This window comes from Lontra canadensis, unplaced genomic scaffold, assembly GCF_010015895.1.
Source record: "Lontra canadensis isolate GAN:19392208 unplaced genomic scaffold, GSC_riverotter_1.0 scaffold55, whole genome shotgun sequence".
Lineage (NCBI taxonomy): Eukaryota > Metazoa > Chordata > Mammalia > Carnivora > Mustelidae > Lontra > Lontra canadensis.
The window spans coordinates 1,209,334-1,229,516 of NW_022631049.1; the positions used below are offsets into that span (position 1 = coordinate 1,209,334).

The 20,183-nt window shown below is 40.5% G+C and overlaps 1 protein-coding gene across 1 annotated transcript in view; it reads left to right on the forward strand.

The window, feature by feature from the left end:
- The first annotated feature begins 744 nt into the window (after positions 1-744).
- VTI1B (vesicle transport through interaction with t-SNAREs 1B) overlaps positions 745-20,183 on the forward strand; it is a 29,410-nt gene continuing 9,971 nt past the window's right edge. Inside the window, exon 1 of the mRNA XM_032875129.1 lies at positions 745-1,015. Within this exon, the coding sequence (XP_032731020.1) occupies positions 901-1,015 (115 nt within the window). The 5' untranslated portion in view covers positions 745-900. The remainder of the gene's footprint in view (positions 1,016-20,183) is intronic.

Sequence of the window (20,183 nt, forward strand, 5' to 3'; positions counted from 1 at the left end):
ATAACCGCGCGCGGAGTGGCTCTTTTATTCAACAACGTATGCCCCTACCTGGTGTGATGACTACGGGTAACATTGACAAAGACCTGCTGAGTGAAGGAATGCACTAGGCGAGCCCAGACGCGAGAGGCTGAGTGTGTCTTCGGGAATCACACTGGAGACCATTTCTGAAAGCATATGACCCTGGTCAGTTGACTTGCCCAGTGAAAGTGCTTTACCGCTCGAGGGCAAGCTGGAACCTGGCCCGGCTAGCTTTCCGGGGTTGAAAGCTAACGTTTAGTCAGGACGCGAACTGAGGAAGTCAGAGCGGCCAAACAATGAGATGACAGTGAAGATAATTTCCAGTCGCTTGCCGATACCAAACTATAGCGTCTCAGCACAATCCACTGCGGCTGTGGCGCCGACAGAACCACCGCCCCCACCAACGCGTGACCACGGAGTCGGGCATCTTTCGCGCCGAACTACAGCTCCCAGCATGCACTGCAGCGTTTCGCCCCCACCCCAAGGCGGAGCCGTGGGGACAGGTCGGCGCGCTGCCCGTCCCGCGGGTCCTCATAGTCCCTTCTGCTGTGACGCTCTCTCCAATCCTGGACAGGGTATTTCCGGGGTTTCAGGACTGTCTCTAGCCCGGCCCGCTGCCACCCTCTCAGGAATTGTCCGGGCGGGCAGCCAACCCGACTTTCCGTCAGGCTTTTGCGCCCGGCGCTCCCTCAGTGACGGAATGTAGGGAGGGTGGGCATTCCGGCTCGGGAGGACCCCGCCCCGACCCCGGAAGCGTCTCGTCCTCGGCAGTGGTGGAGGTAGTCGCCGTGATGTCTGCGGGTTTGGGCGGCTGACCGCCCGGATAGGAGCGGGCCCAGTGCCCCAAATCTCGGTGGCCAGTGCTGGAGCGCGGCCTGCGCCATGGCCACCTCTGCCGCCTCCTCAGAGCATTTCGAGAAACTTCACGAGATCTTCCGCGGCCTCCATGAAGACCTGCGAGGGGTGCCGGAGCGGCTCCTGGGGATGGCCGGGACAGGTGAGGCGAGGGCGGGACGAGCCGTGGGGAACTCGGCCCCGCGCGGGTCTAGGGAATAAGAGGTCCCCCCCACACCCCCACTCTTCTCCTGAACCGGGTCTCTCTTCCCATCCGATGCATATTCAGACACGCCCCCTAGGGTTGGCTGGGTCTGGGCGCTCAGTATTTCCCTGCTACCACTTGAGGGTGCTCGGGAGTGAACCTCGGAGTGTTGTCTCCTAGGGATTCTTCCTCTTGATCCTGCTGTGCCGTCAAAATTTTCTTGTCTCATTTTCACCCTGGCAGGAAGAGCATAGGAGACTGGTTTCTTTCACAACTGCCTGTACTTTTTATTTTGTGCATTTAAAAGCGTTCCCAAGAGAAGTCTGTAGTTCTCACCCGACTGGCAAAGGATCCATAGCACCAAAAGGGCTAAGAAGCCAAAGGAAAAATAACTTTGGGGTTGGTAAAGTATCAGGTTGGGGTAGGGAGGGTCTTTAAAGTCAGGATTGTGGGTTTAGGTGTGGATGCTTAAAATGTTTCCTATTCCTTGATTCCAAAATTCAGCTGGATGCAAGCTTTGCCTGGTGGAGTTAGTTTTCCTATTAAATCTCTAGGAAGACCCGCCAGGTTCTTTGCCAGTCAGAACAAATAGATCTTGATGTCAAGACTGATAAGACTTGGTTTTGTTTTTACTTAAGGTTCAGGGCTTGAGAGTGTTTGCGAGTTTCCTGAGGTCAGGTGAATTGAATGACTCTGGTGAGAATGCCAGAGAATGTTAAAGGTATTTATTGAAAGAGACTCCTGTGTTCCAGGCACTCTGGTAAATGCTGGTAATATTGCAAATTATTGCAGTGAGGAGACTTACAAATTCTTGTTCTAGTGGGTTGATGATATATAAATATTAAGAGGAAAGTAATGCGGGTCAAAGGAATGGAAGAGAGGACTCTAGTATTAAATAGGGCGGCTGTGAAAGGCTTTGAGAAGGTGGCATTTGAGCAAGGACTTGAATGAATTAAGAATATGTGAAGGGGCGCCTGGGTACTCAGTGGTTAAAGCCTCTGCCTTCGGCTCAGGTCATGATCTCAGGGTCCTGGGATCGAGTTCCGCAACCAGCTCTCTGCTCAGCAGGGAGCCTGCCTCCTCCTCCTGTCTCTCTCTGCCTGCCTCTCTGCCTACTTGTGATCTGTCTGTCAAATAAATAAATAAATAAATCTTTGGAAAAAAAAAGAGTATGTGAAAATTTGGGAGAAGTGAGTGTGAGGAGGACACAATAGCATTGCAAAGGTCCTTAAGCAGAAATGAGCTTGGTGGGTTCTAGAAGGAGCAAGGAGGCCAGTGTGAAATAAGCAAAGGAGACAGTGGTAGCGGATGAGGCTAAATAGAGGTAGGCAGGGCCAGATCACCTGTGGCCTTATAGACCCCAGTGAAAGAGTCACACTTTTTTCTAAATATGATGGGATGCACTTACAGGGTATTGAGCAAGAGAGTGATGGGATCTGATTTACATGGTTGAAAAATAGACCATTTTTTCAGCTCAGTGCTGAATTAAATTTTGCAGTGTTCATTTCTGGAAGGGTTAATAGCACAAGAGGGTATTCCATTTTGAAAAACAGAAAACTGAGTTATGTTCACTTTTATCATCTACCTAACCTTCTCATTACTACAAAGAGGACAGTTAAAAAGGTATGAATGTGGGGCGCCTGGGTGGCTCAGTGGGTTAAAGCCTCTGCCTTCGGCTCAGGTCATGATCCCAGAGTCCTGGGATGGAGCCCCGCATCCGGCTTTCCGCTCCACGGGAAGCCTGCTTCCTCCTCTCTCTCTGCCTCCCTCTCTGCCTACTTGTGATCCATGTCTGTCAAATAAATAAATACAATCTTTTTTAAAAAAAAAGGTATGAATGTCTACCCAAGAACACAATACTCTTAATACATGTTGCTGGAAATAGACTTGATTGTTTAATGGGTAAATAAATACAATGTACACATATCCATAGATTTAAAAAAAAGAATTTCAACAGCTTTCAATCTCTGCTCACTACTTTGTTCACACTGTTCAGTAAATGTTTGTTGAATAAGTTGAATTTAGCTGAGCAAACACACAGTGCCTCATCTCTGAATCCTTTTTTCTAATTCTGAGATTACTTCATAGGCTTTTCAGAGCTTTATTTTCCATCATGAATTATTAGGTTCTGAATAATGTACAAAATACAGCTCTTGTGTTTGTTCATGCTCTATAAATGAACTCCATCTGGTTCTCAGTAAATACTTAAAAATTATTATGTATCGGTCACTGTCCTGGGCCTTACGAAGTTTCAAGAGTTCTTGCCTTAAATGGGACCAGATGTACACCAGAGTTTGTGATTGGTCCTAAGATGGTTTTGAGACCATAAAGAAAAGGCTTACTTGAGTGTTGGGAGAGGGAAGCTTAGCAGAAAGGAGAACTGAGTATAAGGGGTTGAATGGGAGTTTGCCAGACAGAGGGAAATGGGAAGAAGCAACAACAGAATAGAAAGTTGAATACTCACAGCCAGACAGAGCTTAGGGTATGTGTGGGAGAATAATCGTAGATGAGCAGAGTAAGACACAGCCAGATTGTGAAGGGACCTGTATATCTCATTAAGACATTTGGGCTTCGGGCACCTGGGTGGCTCAGTTGTTAAGCAGCTGCCTTCGGCTCAGGTCATGATCCCAGGGTCCTGGCACTGAGGCCCACATGGGGCTCTCTGCTCGGTGGGAAGTCTGTTTCTCCTCCTGCTCCCCCCTGCTTGTATTCCCTCTCTCTGTGTCTCTCTCCCTGTCAAATAAATAAAAGTCTTAAAAAGAAAAAAAAAGACATTTGGGCTTCTCACAAAGTACTTGACATATATAAGAAGTACTCAGGAGAGGCCCCCCCGGGTGGCTCAGTGGGTTAAAGCCTTTGCCTGCAGGTCAGGTCATGATCCCAGGGTCCTGGGATTGAGCCCTGCATCGGGCTCTTTGCTCAGCCAGAAGCCTGCTTCCCTTCCTCTCTCTCTGCCTGCCTCTCTGCCTACTTGTGATCTCTCAAATGAATAATAAATAAAAATCTTAAAAAAAATAAAGTACTCAGCAAAACATTTTATTTGTCAAATATTTATTGAGCACATATTATGCAGCCTTCTCTGAGCTAGGTGCAGAAATACAGTAGTCAAAGACACAGTCTTTGCTCCTATGAAATTTAAGTGCAGAAGAGAAAACTTAAAGCAAATATTTGTTTAACTTTCATTCATCAGATATTCACTGAATATTTACTGTAAGTCAAAAGCAAATAATTACCCGAGTATCTTTCTGTATATAATTGTGATCACTGGTCTGGATAAACAAATTACCTATATGGAAAAAAAAGACATTTGGGCGTGATATGAAGAATCAGTAAAGAATTTTAAGCAGCTAACTAATATGGTCAGATTTTATTTTAGAAGGAGAATGCTGGTGGCTGAATAGAGAATGAGGGAGAAGCATAAGACAATGGATAGAGTGGACCATGTTAGGAGCCTTTGTGGCAATTCTCTGAGTAACATAGGAATCTAGAGTGTCCTAAATCCAGTTTCTGAGGCAGAAATTAACCAGACTGTTTGGACATGGGGAGTGAGAGGGAAAGATTCAAGGTGTCTGCATTTTCTCACTTGGTCATTGGACTGAATGATAAACTTAAATGAGAAATATAAAAGAGGAGGCACCTGGGTGGCTCAGTGGGTTAAAGCCTCTGCCTTTGGCTCAGGTCATGATCTCAGGTCCTGGGATTTAGCTCTGCATCGGGCTCTCTGCTCAGCAGGGAGCCTGCTTCCCCCCTCTCTCTCTGCCTGCCTCTCTGCCTGCTTGTGATCTCTCTCTCTGTCAAATAAATAAATAAAATCTTAAAAAAAAATAAAAGAAACATGCTTATTTGGGTTGTAGATGAAAGCATCAGGGTGCTTCTAGAATAGAGAGCATAATGTATATCCAGTCTAGCCCTTCAAAGCCTTCAAAGTAGTTCTCTTGACATTAAAAATAACATTTAGGAAGAAGATACTATGTGAATTGAGAGGCAGTATACTACAATATTTAATAGCAAGGATTCTAGAAACAGACTGCCTGGGTTCACATCCTGGATCCATCTCTTAGTAGCTGTGTGACCTTGGACAGCTTACTTCAACCTAACTACTTTCTCTCTTCAAAATGGGGATAAATCATGGTATTTTTTTTTAATAAGGGTTTTGTGAGGATTAAGTTATTTAATATATATAAAGCCCTTAAAATACTGCCTGACAAGAGCCATTAGCCATTGTTACTGTTCTTGGGAATTTGGATATTTTATTTAGATAAAACTTAAGAATACCAGCTCTGTATGCAGCTATTATGTTGTACTACTTTCTTTTTTTTCCTAGAGCACTTACCTTCTAACATACTAGACGCTTTGTGTATTTCTGAAGTTTATAGTGTAGTATTTGTCTTCCTTTCACTAGAACAGTGTTTTTCGAAGTGTTATCCCTGAACCACTAGCATCACCATCATTTGGGACCTCTTTAGAAATGGAAATTATTGGGTCCCACCCAAGCTTTACTGAATTATTAACTGTTTTGAACAGTTTGTTTTTGTTTGGGTTTTTTTTTTTTAAGATTTTATTCATTCATTTGACAGAGAGGGAGAAGACAGTGGAGAGAGGGAATACAAGCAGGGGGAGTAGGAGAGGGAGAAGTAGGGTTTCTGATGAGCGGGGAGCCTAATGCGGAGCTCCATCCCAGGACCCTGGGAGCATGACCTGAGCCAAAGGCAGACGCTTAACAACTGAGCCACCCAGGTGCCCCTTAACAGTCTGTTTTAACATCCATCCAAAGGATTTCTGATTCACGTCAAGTTTGAAAGCAACAGCAAAAACCAAGCTCTCTGTTTTCTTCACATCTTTGTTAACACTTGTTATTTCTTATCTTTTGTTAATTGCCATCCTCTGATAGGTGTGAGGTAGTATCTCATTCTAATTTGATTTGCATTTCCCTGATGATTGTGATGTTGAGTACCTTTTCTGGTACTGTTGGCTATCTCTATGACTTCTTTGAAAAAATTCTATACAGATCTTCCACCCAATTTTTTTAGTCAGATTGTTTAGGTTTTTGTTTTTTTTTTTTTGCCCTTGAGTTGTATGAGTTATTTATATATTTTGGATATTAATCCATTATCAGATACATGATTTGCAAATCTTTTCTCCCATTTGGTAAATTGCCTTTTTATTTTGTTGGTAGTTTCCTCTGCTGTGCAGAAGCTTTTTAGTTTGATGTAGTCCCACTTGTTTATTTTTGCTTTTGTTACCTTTTGGTTGTCAAATCCAAAAAAATCATCACCAAGACATGTTGAGGAACTCTTATGTTTTCTTTTAGTTGTTTTATGGCTTTAGGTCTTACATTCGAATCTTTGGCCATTTTGAGTCAATTTTGTGTATGGTATAAGATAGTAGTCCATTTCCATTCTTTTGTATTTTTCTGTAAAGTTTTCCCCAAACTGTGTATTGAAGAGATTGTCTTTTCCTGTGAGGTAACACAAATATATATATAGATATATTGGTCTCTGTCCCTGGTTCCTGCGTAGAACCCCTGAAATCCTTGTCATTTCCTAAGTGATAAGAACACCAGGAGCATCTTTTGTTCTAAGGAGATGACTCTGGGTGGCCTCTTGGGTGGGGACTGGTTGTCAGAAAGACCAATCAGTGATTAGAAGCTTGGATTTCAGCTCTACCCCTTGTCCTCCAGAGAGGAAAGAGGTGCTGAAATTGGAGTTACTAATTGACCATGCCTATGTGAGGAAGCCTCCATAAAATCCCAATAGTATATAGGGTTCAGGGAGCTTCCAGGTGGGTGAACATATCCAGACCTGGAGGGTGATGCACCCCAGCTCCACAGGAACAGAAGCTCCTGCACTTAGGACCCTCCCAGACCTCACCCTGTGTATCTCTTTATCTGGTTGTTCCTCTGTATTCTTTATCATAACCCTTAATAAGTTGGTAAGTGTAAGTGGCCATCTCCCTGAAGCGGGTGAGCATATCTAACAAATTAATAGAACCTGAAGAGAGCGTCATAAGAACCGCCAATTTGTACCCAAATTGGACAGAAGCTGTGGGTTAACCTGGGGACTACTACTTGTCACTGACATTTAAAGTGTGTGTTTGGGATGGGGGTAATCTCGTGAGACTGAGTCCTTAACCTGTGGAATCTGATGCTGTCTCCATGCAGATAGTGTCCGAATTGAGTTGAACTGTGGACACCCACTTGGTGTTGTAGAGAATTGTTTGGTGTGGAGAAAAACCTCCATATATTTGGTGACCAGAAGTGAAGTGTTCTATATGAGTAGTAAAGGAGAAACTTAAGAAGCATACACACAGGGTTTTTCTCTATACAGAGAGAAAGACACAGGAGTGGGAAAGACTGGGTTTTCCCCGTATAGTTTCCCATTGTATATTCTTGACTCCTTTATTGTAAGTTAATTGGCTGTGTGTCAATGTTTATTTCTGGTCTCTGTATTCTATTCCATTGATTTTTTTTTTTCATCTGTTTTATTACAGTACCATACTGTTCTGATGACTATAGCTTTGTAACATCCGGAAGCATGATACTTCCAGCTTTGTTCTAGTTGGGGTCTTTTGTGGTTCCGTACAAATTTTTGGATTGATTATGCTATTTCTGTGAGAAATGCTTTTGGAATTATTTATTTATTTATTTATTTTTAAAGATTTTATTTATTCATTTGACAGACAGAGATCACAAGTAGGCAGAGAGAGGCAGGCAGAGAGAGGAGGAAGCAGGCTCCCCGCGGAGCAGAGAGCCCGACGTGGGGCTCAATCCCAGGACACTGGGATCATGACCTGAGCCGAAGGCAGAGGCTTTAACCCACTGAGCCACCCAGGCGCCCCTGCTTTTGGAATTTTGATAGGGATTGCAAAGTCTGTAGATTGCTTTGGGTAGTATGGACCTTTAGCAGGATTAATTTTTCCAGTCCATTGGCATGGACTATCTTTCCACTGATTCGTCTCTCCCGTTTCTTTCCTCAGTGTCTTATAGTTTTCAATATACATGTCTTTAACTTCCTTGGTTAAATTTAGTGGTTTTTTTTTAAGATTTTATTTATTTATTAGAGAGAGAGAGAGCGAACAAGAGTGGGGGTAGAGGGAGAGGCAGACTCCCCACTAAGCAGGGAGTCTGATGCAGGGCTCGATCCCGGGACTCCAGGATTATTACCTGAACCCAAGGCAAGATGCCTAACTGACTGAGCCGCCCAGGCTCCCTAGTGTTTTACTCTTTTTGTTGCAATTGTAAATGCACTGTTTTCTTAATTTCTCCTTCTGATAGCTTATTCTTAGTGTATAGAAATGCAGTCAGTTTTTATATATTGATTTTGTATCCTGCAGCTTTACTGAATTTGTTTATTAAGTCTGACTGCTTTTTTTGGTGGAGTCTTTAGGGTTTTCTGTGTATAATATGTCATCTGCTAATAGTGACGGAATTTACTTCTTCCTTTCCAATTTGGATACCTTTCATTTTTTCTTGCTGTTTGCTCTGGCTAGGACTTCAATACTATGTCGAATAAAAATGGTGAGAGTGGGCATCCTTGTCTTGTTCTTGATCATAGAGGAAAAGCTTTGAGCTTTATACTCACCAGTGAGTATAATGTTAGCTGTGGGCTTGTCACGTATGGCCTTTATTTTGTTGAAGTATGTTCCTTTTGTATCCAGTTTGTTGAGATTTTGTATAATAAATGGATGTTGAATTTTGTCAAATGCTTTTTTTGCATCTTTTGAGCTAATCATACGATTTTTACCCTTCATTTTGTTAATGTGGTATATCATGTTGATTTGTGGATACTGAACCGTCCTTGTGTCCCTTGAGTAAATCTCACTTGATCATGATGTATGATTCTTTAATGTTTCATTGAATTCGGTTCGATAATTTTGTTGAGGAATTTTGCACCTGTGTTCATCAGGGATAGTTTTTGTCGTATCCTTGTTTTCTTTTGGTATTGCCATATGCTGACTTCATAAAAGTTTGTATGTGTTCCCTTTCTTATCACAAGCTCTGTCTTTTGTCAGTTTTGTTTATTGTGTATCCTAACCACCTAGAAGAGTGCCTCATACATACGAGGTGCTCCATAAATATTTGTTGAATGGTTGTATAAGTACTGTGAATTGCTGGGGAGAGACTATTAATAATATATGATTGGGTGTTGAAACTGAGTGTAATTTTATTTTTATTCTGCCACGTTTTCCACATTTTTATCACTTTTAAAAATTTTTTTAGATTTATTTACTTACTTTAGAGAGAAAACACGCATGCTAGGGGAGGAGCAGAGAGTATTTTAGGCAGACTCCAAGCTGAGCGCAAAGCCCAAGGCAGGGCTCAGTCCCACAACCCTGAAGATCATGACCTGAGCTGAAACCAAGAGTCAGTTGCCCTGCCGACTGTGCCACTGAGGAGCCCCGTCATTACTTATAAACTAGGTATCCACACCTATTTAAACAAAGGATTGAATAATAGACAAAATATGTTACTTTTTAGGAAGTTTGTATGGCAATGACAGTCTGTTAATATATGTGATTATTAAGCCATTTAATATTATATTAAACACAGCCATAATTTCTAGTTTTAGTTTTGTAGCATCTGAAGTTCTCTCCAAATACCTCAGAATGCTACAAATTATTATCCAGATAATACAATAAATGCCCCTCATCATGTTCTAGTTTTGATTTCCTAGTGCCTGAAAGCAGCTCCAAATATATTAATGAGTGTTGTAAAATTATTGAAAGCTTGCCATTTTGATTCACTCAAATTGTAGTATGTGTCCACAGGACCCCATTATTTTGGGAAACAACAAAAATAATCACCATGGATAATCATATGCAACTGGTTGGTGAACACCAATTACTCATTGAATTAATTTTTCTTTTTTTTTTTTTTTTAAGATTTTGTTTATTTATTTGACAGACGGAGATCACAGTAGGCAGAGAAGCAGGCAGAGAGAGAGGAGGAAGTAGGCTCCCCACTGAGCAGAGATCCCAGGACCCTGGGATCATGACCCAAGCCAAAGGCAGAGGCTTTAACCCACTTAGCCACCCAGCCGCCCCTGAATTAATTTTTCTAATACTTCATATTCTTTGGTGAATTTTGTTTTTGCTCTTAGTGTTCCGTCCCATCTAAGGATTTACTTTTAAAAATAATGGTGGTTACTGTTTATGAAACTCTTAATATGCCTAGCATTTACTAAGTGCTTATTATGTGTGTTATCTTTTAAACCTTTCAGACAACCCTACAAGGTCAGTACTGTTAAATTTCTTTCCTGCAGCTAAAGATAAGGGCTTAGAGGGCTCTAATACAGGCATCTCTTATTTTGTTGCCCTTCACTTTATTGTACTTCACTTCATTGTGTCTCTCAAATACTGCATTTTTTTTTACAAATTGAAGATTTGTAGCAACCCTGTGTTGAGCAAATTTATTAGTACCAATATTCCAACAGCATTTGGTCCCTTTGTCTGTCTCACATTCTCACAACACTTCAGACTTATATTAGGCCAATTAATAACCCTACCTTGACCTCTTAGTGTTCAAATGAAGAGTTACACATCTCTCACTTTAAATCTAAAGCTCAAAATGATCAAGCTTAGTGAGGAAGGCATATTGTAAGCTGAAATAGGCCAAAAACTTCAGCCTTTTCAAAGAATTAGCCAAGTTGTCAACGCAAAGGGAAAGGCTTTGAAGGAAATTAAAAGTGCTTCTCCATTGAACACATGAATGATAAGCAAGCAAAACAGCTTTATTGCTGATATGGAGAAAGTTTTAGTGGTCTGAATAAAAGATCAGACTAGCCACAACCTAATCCAGAGCAAGGCCCTAACTCTTCAGTTCTGTGAAGGCTGAGACAGGTAAAGAAGCTGCAGAAGAAAAGTCTGAAACTAGAAGGGGTTGGTTCATGAGGTTTAAAGAAAAAAGCAGTCTCCATAACATCAAAGTGCAGGGTGAAGCCCCAAGTGCTGATGTAAAAGCCACAGCAAGTTATCCAGAAGATCTAGATAAGATAATTAATTAGTATCTCCAGGGTATGCCTGTGCTTTTATCTTTTATATGTAGTATGAGATCAGGTAAACTATTGTGTACAAATAGAGGATGTAGGTCCTAGAAATGCCACAGTGGGGCGCCAAAAGCAAATTAACCACTTGATCCTGGTGAAACTGAAGTTTTCACCACAGCTCTAATGGGTCAAGGTTAGTCATTCTTGGGATAGTAAATGAGGAAGAGAGGCTGCCACCTTAGTTAAACATTAAGGTAGGCTTTCTCTAGCTGTTTCGGAGCTGACCCTTTCATGATGCCCCCATCCACCCAGTTTACCAGTTAGTGAGTCTTAGAGTGAGTCATGGCCATGTGACTACTCTGGGAAGGCATGTGGGATGGGAGATAGTGTTTGAAATGGCTCACTCTTTTTTTTTTTTTGGTGCCCATTCCTCTCAGCATGCAGTCTTGCAATTTTGTAGTTAACTGTGGTGTTAACTCTAACTCCGCAAAAAAAGGTCTGAACAAGTTTTCTGAAGGCTGTTCCCTGGGAGCACAAAAATGTCCCTCAGTGCTATATATAATATACAGAAGCCTTGGATTGGGAGTCAGGAGACTTGCATTCCAGAACGAGTATCACTACACATTTGCTCTTCCTATGACCTTAAGAAAGGCAGTTTCTCCAGGCTCTAGTTTCCTCAGCTATAAAATGAGAAGGTTAGATTAGATGATCTCAGAGATCCATTTCCACTCTAACATTTGTGGGTTTCACAATTCTGAGACTTAACGTATAAAGAAGCACCTACTGATAACCTCTCAGTTGGGTAGAGTTCAGCCTCTTTTGAACCTTTAAATATCTTCCTCCCTGGCTTCATCATCAGAAGGCGGAATTTCAGAGGCTTTTTTTTTTTAACCTTAGGATTCCATAAAGGATCTCATAATGTGGTAAAATTCTTAAAATTGTTTTCACAGGGAGCATATTTCTTTTAAAAATATACAGGCTGTAGAACACTCCTAAGAGAAGGTATGCCTTCTGAAATTAGGTAGAGAGTGGAGTACCCCACCAAAAAGACCGAGGAACAGAATCAAGGAGAAAGGAAATAATCAAGGTGAAAGGATCGAGATTCTGTGAGCTGTTCTTTGCTCCCTATTCTTAATTATGTAACCACATTCTTTGAATCATTCTGGAGTTAGCCTCTTAAAAATGCAGATTTTCCTGTCTTTAGCAAAGGAAGAATAAAGAAGGAAACTTTATGACTAACAGTTGTAGAAAAATCAAAGCTAGGAAGGGAATGCACTTACATGTAGAGTATTTCTTGGATCAGAAGTGAGTGGTTGAATGTGGAGATGGTGCCTATTCAGAGGCGTAGTGACACTCAGCGACAGCGTTTTACGGAGTAATAGGATACCTCTCCATTGAAGTAGCCATTCTTGATTGCAGATTTTATTTCACTGCTGGTGTCTGAAAACACTACTCCGGGATAGTGACAGCTGCTTTTGTGCTTACATCAGTTACATCATGGATGGTCAAGATGCAGACCATTTGCCATGGCTGAACTTTCTCCTATTTAAAACAACAACAAACCCTCGGTTTTGTGAGCGGTATAAAGTGAGAAATAGTTCACTTGGAATGTCTTATGTGTATTAAGGGTATGTCGCATAACAGTGGAGGAGGCATAGGAAAGGGTGCATTGTCATTTGCTCTTGCAGGCAGTAGTAACATCTAAGGAACCTTCTGCCAGGTTAACAGTCCTGGAAGCTATGGGATTTATAAAAGAAAAAGTAAATTTCTCTCTTATAGAGGAGTTTGATCTCCTTGTGAATATAGAATGTCCATGTCCAGAGTGGTTCATGATCACTTAAAAAGCAGCTGACAATTGACATGATAGATGCTGTTGTGATTAACAGAATGTAAATCCATATAAAGCATTACAGTGATATTATATCTTATATGGGATTGTGTTCAAATACTTACGATGACAACTAGGGTAAAGAAAATTAGCCAAGAAAATCTGAGGACAGCATGTTGAATACCCACATGCCATCCCTCCATAAGCCCAACTCAGCTGTTTTCTTTGGCATTGAATAAAATTGCTCTTTTTTCAGTTGAAGTGCTGGCTTGTATTTAGGAGTCACAATGAATAAAAAATAACATAGCTTTGAAAGAACATGTCTGCATACACATGATGCAGCATGGATGAACCTTGAGGGCGCTATGCTAAGTAAAATAAGCCAGACACAAAAGGACAAATATTTTATGATTTTATGATACCTAGACTCATCAGATTCATAGATATAGAGAGTAAAATGGTGGTTACCAGAGTTTGGGGGAATAGGAAGTGGAGAATTAGTGTTCATTGGGCATGGAGTTTCAGTTTGGGTGGTGAAAAGGTTCTGGAGATGGGGTAGTGTTGATGGTTGCATAACAGTGTGAATGTACTTATTGCCACTTGGCTGTATACTTAAAAATGGTCAAAATGGTAAATTTTATGTTATATAAATTTTACCAAAATAAAAAAAAGGCTATATCCCCAGATTGTAAAGATAATTCCAAAAGATGAACTCAAAAAAACAATGTAAGCAGTGATAACTTTTTGGTAGTAAGTAGGTTGCTTGTATGTAGATTTTCAGGGAGAATATTCATTCGGATGCACACATTTTTAGAAATGAAACTGCTCATAAGTAGGGCTAATCTTTGCTTGTTAATATGAAGGGATGACCTGCCTCCTGTTTTATACTTAATGAAGGAGGTCAGGTCCCAAGGAGACGAAGAATTATTATCCAGGCTTACATGTCGAGTCAACCCCAAGGAAAGGTCCAAAATCTAACTCCATTTTCACACCAGCAGTTCTCTCTTACACAAATGTTTACCAGGTGATACCATGCCAGTACTCCCTTCATCATTTTTGCCATGTCCAAGTACCATTTTTTACTGTCACTTAATTGTTTTCTTTATATCAAGTTCTAAAATAAATTTACTTAATATATAGTTATTTTAAAAGGAAATTTCACATTACTGCTTTAAATGGAAAATCTTTTTTTTAGTTTGAAGTATTTGAGTGTTTATGTAAATTTCAATTCTCCAAATATTGCTATTTAATTAAATTTTTTTTAGAAAGATTTCAATTTTATTTGACAGAGAGCATGAAAGAGCGCAGGAGCACTAGCAGGGGGAACTGCAGAGGAAGAGGGAGAAACAGGCTTAGGGAGCCAGATCCCAGGACCCTGGGATCATGACCTGTGCCAAAGGCAGATGCTTAACAAAAAAAACAGTGTTTTTGTTTTGTTTTGTTTTGTTTTTTTAAAGATTTTTATTATTTATTTGACAGAGATCACAAGTAGGCAGAGAGGCAGGCAGAGAGAGAGGAAGGGAAGTAGGCTCCCCGCCGAGCAGAGAGCCCAATGCAGGGCTCAATCCCAGGACCCTGGGATCATGACCTGAGCTGAAGGCAGAGGCCCCAACCCACTGAGCCACCCAGGCACCCCACCACCCCAGTTTTTTAAAATTTATTTTTCTTTTGGCTTTTTTTGATGTATAATTAACATAGTGTTGTATTAGTTTCAGGTATACAATATAATGATTCAGTAATTCTATACATTATTCAGTGCTCATCAAGAGAAGTGTACTTAATTCCCTTTATCTATTTCACCCATCCCCCATCTGCTTCCACTTTAGTAACCATCAGTTTGTTCTCTGTGTTTAAGAATCTGGTTTATTCTTTGTCTCTTTTTTATTTTGTTCATTTGTTTCTTGAATTCCAAAATATGAGTGAAATCATATGGTATTTGTCAGGGGGCCTGGGTAGCTCAGTCGGTTAGGCGTCTGCCTTTGGCTCAGGTCATGATTGCCTGGTACTGGGACTGAACCCCGAGTTGGGCTCCCTGCTCAACAGGGAGTCTACTTCTCCTTTTCCCTCTGCCCCTTCCTCCTGCTCATGCATGCACACACTCGTGCTCTCTCTTTCAAATAAAATCTTAAAAAAAAAAACCATATAGTATTTGTCTTTCATTTTGACTTTCTTCACTTAACATTATGCCCTCTAGATCTACTCATGTTGTCGCAAATGGTAAGATCTCATTCTTTTCCTTTTTTATGGGTGAATCATATTCCATTTTGCATATTCATATACACATACACACACACCCCACATCTTAATCCATTTATCTATAGGTGGACACTTGGGTTGCTTCCATATCTTGGTTATTGTAAATAATATTAAACATAGGGGTGCATATGTCTTTTCAAATTAGTATTTTTGTTTTCTTGGGGTAGTTAACCCAGTAGTGGAATTACTGGATCATATGGTGATTCTATTTTTAATTTTTGAGAAAACTCCGTACTGTTTTCCACAGGGGCTGCATCAGTTTGCATTCCCACGAACAGTGCATGAGGGTTCCTATTTCTTCACATCCTTGCCAACACTTATTGTTTCTTGTGTTTTTCATTTTGTTTTATTTTATTTTATTTCTTTTTAAAGATTTTATTATTTATTTGACAGACAGAGACAGAGAGCAAGCACGATCACGGAGAATGGCAGGCAGGGGAGAAGCAGGCTCCCTGTTGAGCAAGGAGCCTAATGTGGGGCTCAATCCCAGGGTCCTGGGATCGTGACCTGAGCCCAAAGGCAGCCGCTTAACCGACTGAGCCACCCAGGCTTCCCTTGTGGTTTTTTTTTTTTAGCCATTCTGACAGGTGTAAGATATCTCATTGTGGTTTTGATGTGCATTTCCCTAATGATTAGTGATGTTGAGTATTTTTTCATATGTCTGTTGGCCATCTGTAGGTCTTCTTTAGAAAAATGTTTATTCAAATCCTTTGCCCATTTTTTAATTGGATTATTAGGGGGGTTTTTTGGTGTTGAGTTTTCTAAGTTCTTTATGTAGTTTGGATATTAACCCCTATTGGATATATCATTTGCAAATTCAGTAGATTGCCTTTTTGTTTTGTTGATGGTTTACTTTGCTGTGTAAAAGCTTTTTCTTTTGGTGTAGTCCCCAAAATTTCATTTTGCTTTTGTTTCCCTTGCCTGAGGAAACATATCTAGAAAAAATGTTTCTGTGGCTGTTGTAAAAGAAATTATTGCTGGGGCACCTGGGTGGCTCAGTGGGTTAAACCTCTGCATTTGGCTCGGGTCATGGTCTCAGCGTCCTGGGATCAAGTCCCATATCGGGCTTTCTGCTTGGTGGGGAGCCTGCTTCCCCTTCTCTCTCTGCCTGCCTCTCTGTCTACTTGTGATTTCTCTCTGTCAAATAAAGAAATAAAATCGTTAAAAAAAAAAAAAAGAAATTATTGCTATGTTTTCTTCTAGGAGTTTCATGGTTTCAGGTCTCATTTAGGTCTTTATCCATTATATATGTGTATAGTGTAAGAAAGGGGTCCATTTTCATTCTTTTGCATATAGCTGTCTAGTTTTCCCAGCACCATTTGTTGAAGAGACATTTTCCTGTTAATATATTCTTGCTCCTTTATTGTAAATTAATTGGTCATGTGAGCATGGATTTACTTCTGGGCTCTCTCTTCTGTTCCACTGATCTATATGTCCATTTCTTTGCCAGTACCACACTGTTTGATCACTACAGCTTTATAGTGTATGTTGAAATCTGAGATTATGGTACCTCCAGCTTTGTTGTTCTTTCTTAAGATTACTTTGGCTATTCAGGGTCTTTTGTGATACTATGTAGATTTTAGTATTATTTGTTTTAGTTTTTATGAAAAATGCTGTCGGTAGGGTGCCTGGGTGGCTCAGTTGGTTAAGTGACTGCCTTTGGCTTGGGTCATGATCCCTTAGTCCCGGGATCAAGTCCTGCATTGGGCTCCCAGCTCCATGGGGAGTCTGCTTCTCCCTCTGACCTTCTCCCCTCTCATGCTCTCATTCTCTCTCTGAAATAAATAAATTAAATATTTGGGGAAAAAAAAAAAAGCTGTTGGTATTTTGATAGGGATTGCATTAAATCTGTCAATTGCTTTAAGTAGTGTGGACATTTTAACAATATTTGTTCTTCCAGTCCACGAGCATGGGATATCTTTCTGTTTGTCAGGTTCAGTTTCTTTTATCAGTGTTTTATAGTTGTCAGAATACAGATCCTTCACATTGTTGGTTAAGTTTACGAGGTATTTTATTATTTTTGGTATGATTGTAAATGGGATTGTTTTCTTAATTTCTCTTTCTGCTACTTCATTATTAGTGTACAGAAATGCAGCAGACTTTTGTACATTAATTTTGTTTTTTATGACTTCACTGAATTCATTTATTCTGGTAGTTTTTTGCTGGAGTCTTTAGAGTTTTCTGTATATAGAATCATGTCATCTGCAAATAGGGAATTTTTTACTTTTTCCCTACCATTTGTATGCCTTTTATTTCATTTTGTCTGATTCCTGCAACTAACACTTCTGGTACTTTGTTGAATAAAAGTGCTAAGGGTGGACATCTTTTTTTTTTTTTTTTTTTTTTAAGATTTCATTTATTTATTTATTTATTTATTTTTAAGATTTTATTTATTTATTTGACAGAGATCACAAGTAGGCAGAGAGGCAGGCAGAGAGAGAGAGGAGGAAGCAGGCTCCCTGCTGAGCAGAGAGCCTGATGTGGGGCTCGATCCCAGGACCCTGGGATCATGACCTGAACCGAAGGCAGAGGCTTTAACCCACTGAGCCATCCAGGTGCCCCAGATTTTATTTATTTTTTTGACAGACAGAGATCAGAAGTAGGCAGAGAAGCAGGCAGACAGAAAGAAAGGGAAGCAGGCTCTCTGGCAAGCAGAGAGCCAGACATGGAGCTCGATCCCAGGACCCTGGGATCATGACCTGAGCCGAAGGCAGAGGCTTTAACCCACTGAGCCACCCAGGTGCCCCAAGATATCTTTGTATATCTTTGTCTTGTTCCCCCTTCTTAAAGGAAAAGCTCTCACTTTTTCTCCGTTGAGTATGATGTTAGTTGCGGGTTTTTCATATATGGCCTTTATTATGGTGAGGTATGCTCTCTCTAAACCAACTTTGTTGAGAGTTTATCATGAACAGATGTTGTACTTTGTCAGATGCTTTTCCTGCATCTACTAAGGTGATGGTAATGGTTTTTTATTCTGTTATTGATGTGATACATCACATTGATTCATTTGCAAATACTGAGCCATTCTTGAATCCCTGGAATAAAGCCCACTTGATTGTGGTGAATGGCTTTTTTAAGGTATTGTTGGATATGGATTGCTAATATATATTTTTTAAAGATTTTATTAATTTATTTGGCAGAGAGAGATCACAAATAGCATACAGACCGGCAGAGGGAGAAGGGGAAGCAGGATCCCTGCCAAGCAGAGAGCCTAATGTGGGACTCGATCCAGGACCCTGAGATCATGACCTGAGCTGAAAGCAGAGGCTTAACCCACTGAGCCACCCAGGCGCCCGGATTGCTAATATTTTGATGAGGATTTTTACATCTCTGTTCATCAGGGAAATTGGCCTGTAGTTTTTGTTGTTGTTGTGTCTTACCTTTTAATATCAGGGTTATGCTGGATTAGAATGGATTTAGAAGTTTTCCTTCCTTTTCTATTTTTTTGGAATAGTTTGAGAATAGGCATTAACTACCCTGTACATGTTAGAATTTGCCTGTGGAGCTCTCAGGTCCTGGACTTTTGTTTGTTGGGAGTGTGTTGATTACTGATTCAATATATTTGCTGGTAATCAGTCTGTTCAGTTTTTATTTCTTCCTGTTTCAATTTTAGTGATCTATATGTTTCTAGGAATTTATCCATTTCTTCTAGGCTTTCCAGTTTTTTGGCATATAGTTTTTCATAATCCTATAATTGTATATCTTGGTGTTGGTTATTTCTCCTCTCTCATTTATGATTTTGAGTCCTTTCTTTTTTTTTCTTAAGTCTGGGTAGAGGTTTATCAGTTTTGATTTTTTTTTTCCCCCCAAAGAACCAGCTCCTGGTTTCATTGATCTCTTCTGTTGGTTTTTGTTTCTGTCATTTATTTATGCTCTAATCTTTATTATTTCCTTCCTTCTGCTGGTTTTAGGTTTTGTTTCTTGTTCTTTTTCTAGCTCCTTTAGGTGTAAGGCACTCCATTGTTTTTGAGGTTTTGTTTGGTTTGTTTTTATCTCTGTTCCATTTATTTCTGTGCTAATCTTTATTATATCCTTTCTTCTACTGGCTTTGGACTTTGTTCTTTCCCTTGGTCCTTTAGGTGTAACGTTAGGTTATTTCTTTCAGAGTGTTCTTATTTCTTGAGGTAGGCTTGTATTGCTTTAAACTTCCCCCTTAGAACGGTTTTTGCTGCATCCCAACAATTTTGGACCGTTGTGTTGGTCTCTATGTACTTTTTTAAAAATTCCAGTATAGTCAACATACAGTGTTATATTAGTTTCAGGTATACAATATAGTGATTCAGCAATTCTGTACATTATTCAGTGCTTATCATGATAAGTGTCCTCTTAATACCCTTACCCTTCACCTATTTTCCCCTTCCTCCCTCCTTCCTCACCTCTGAAAAAGACCAGTTTGTTCTTTGTATTTAAGCATCTGGGTTTTTTCTCTTTTTTTTTTTCCTGTTTGTTTTTTTGTTTTTAAGTATTTTATTTATTTATTTGACACAGAGAGAGATCACTAGTAGGCAGAGAGGCAGGCAGAGAGAGAGGAACGGGGAAGAGAGAGAGAGAGAGAGGGAGAGGAAGGGAAGCAGGCTCCCTGTTGAGCAGAGAGCCCAATACAGGGCTCGATCCCAGGACCTTGAGATCATGACCTGAGCCGAAGGCAGAGGCTTAACCCACTGAGCCACCCAGGCGCCTCTTCCTGTTTGTTTTTGTTTCTTAAATTCCACATCTGAGTGAAGTCATATGGTGTTAAGTCTTCCTCCAGCTGACTTATTTCACTTATTAGCATTACACCCCTAGATCCATCTATGTTGTTGCAAATGGCAAGATTTTATTCATTTTTATGGCTGAGTAATATCCATGTGTTTGTGTGTGTGTGTGTGTGTGTGTGTGTGTGTGTGTGAGTGTGTGTGTGACATATCTTACCCATTCATCTGGGATAGACACTTGGGCTGCATTCATGTTTCTTGGCTAGTGTAAATAATGCTGCAGTAAACATAGGGGTGCATATATCTTTTTGAGTCAGTGTTTCTGTTTTCTTTGGGCAAATAGTAGTTGATTTACTGGGTCATAG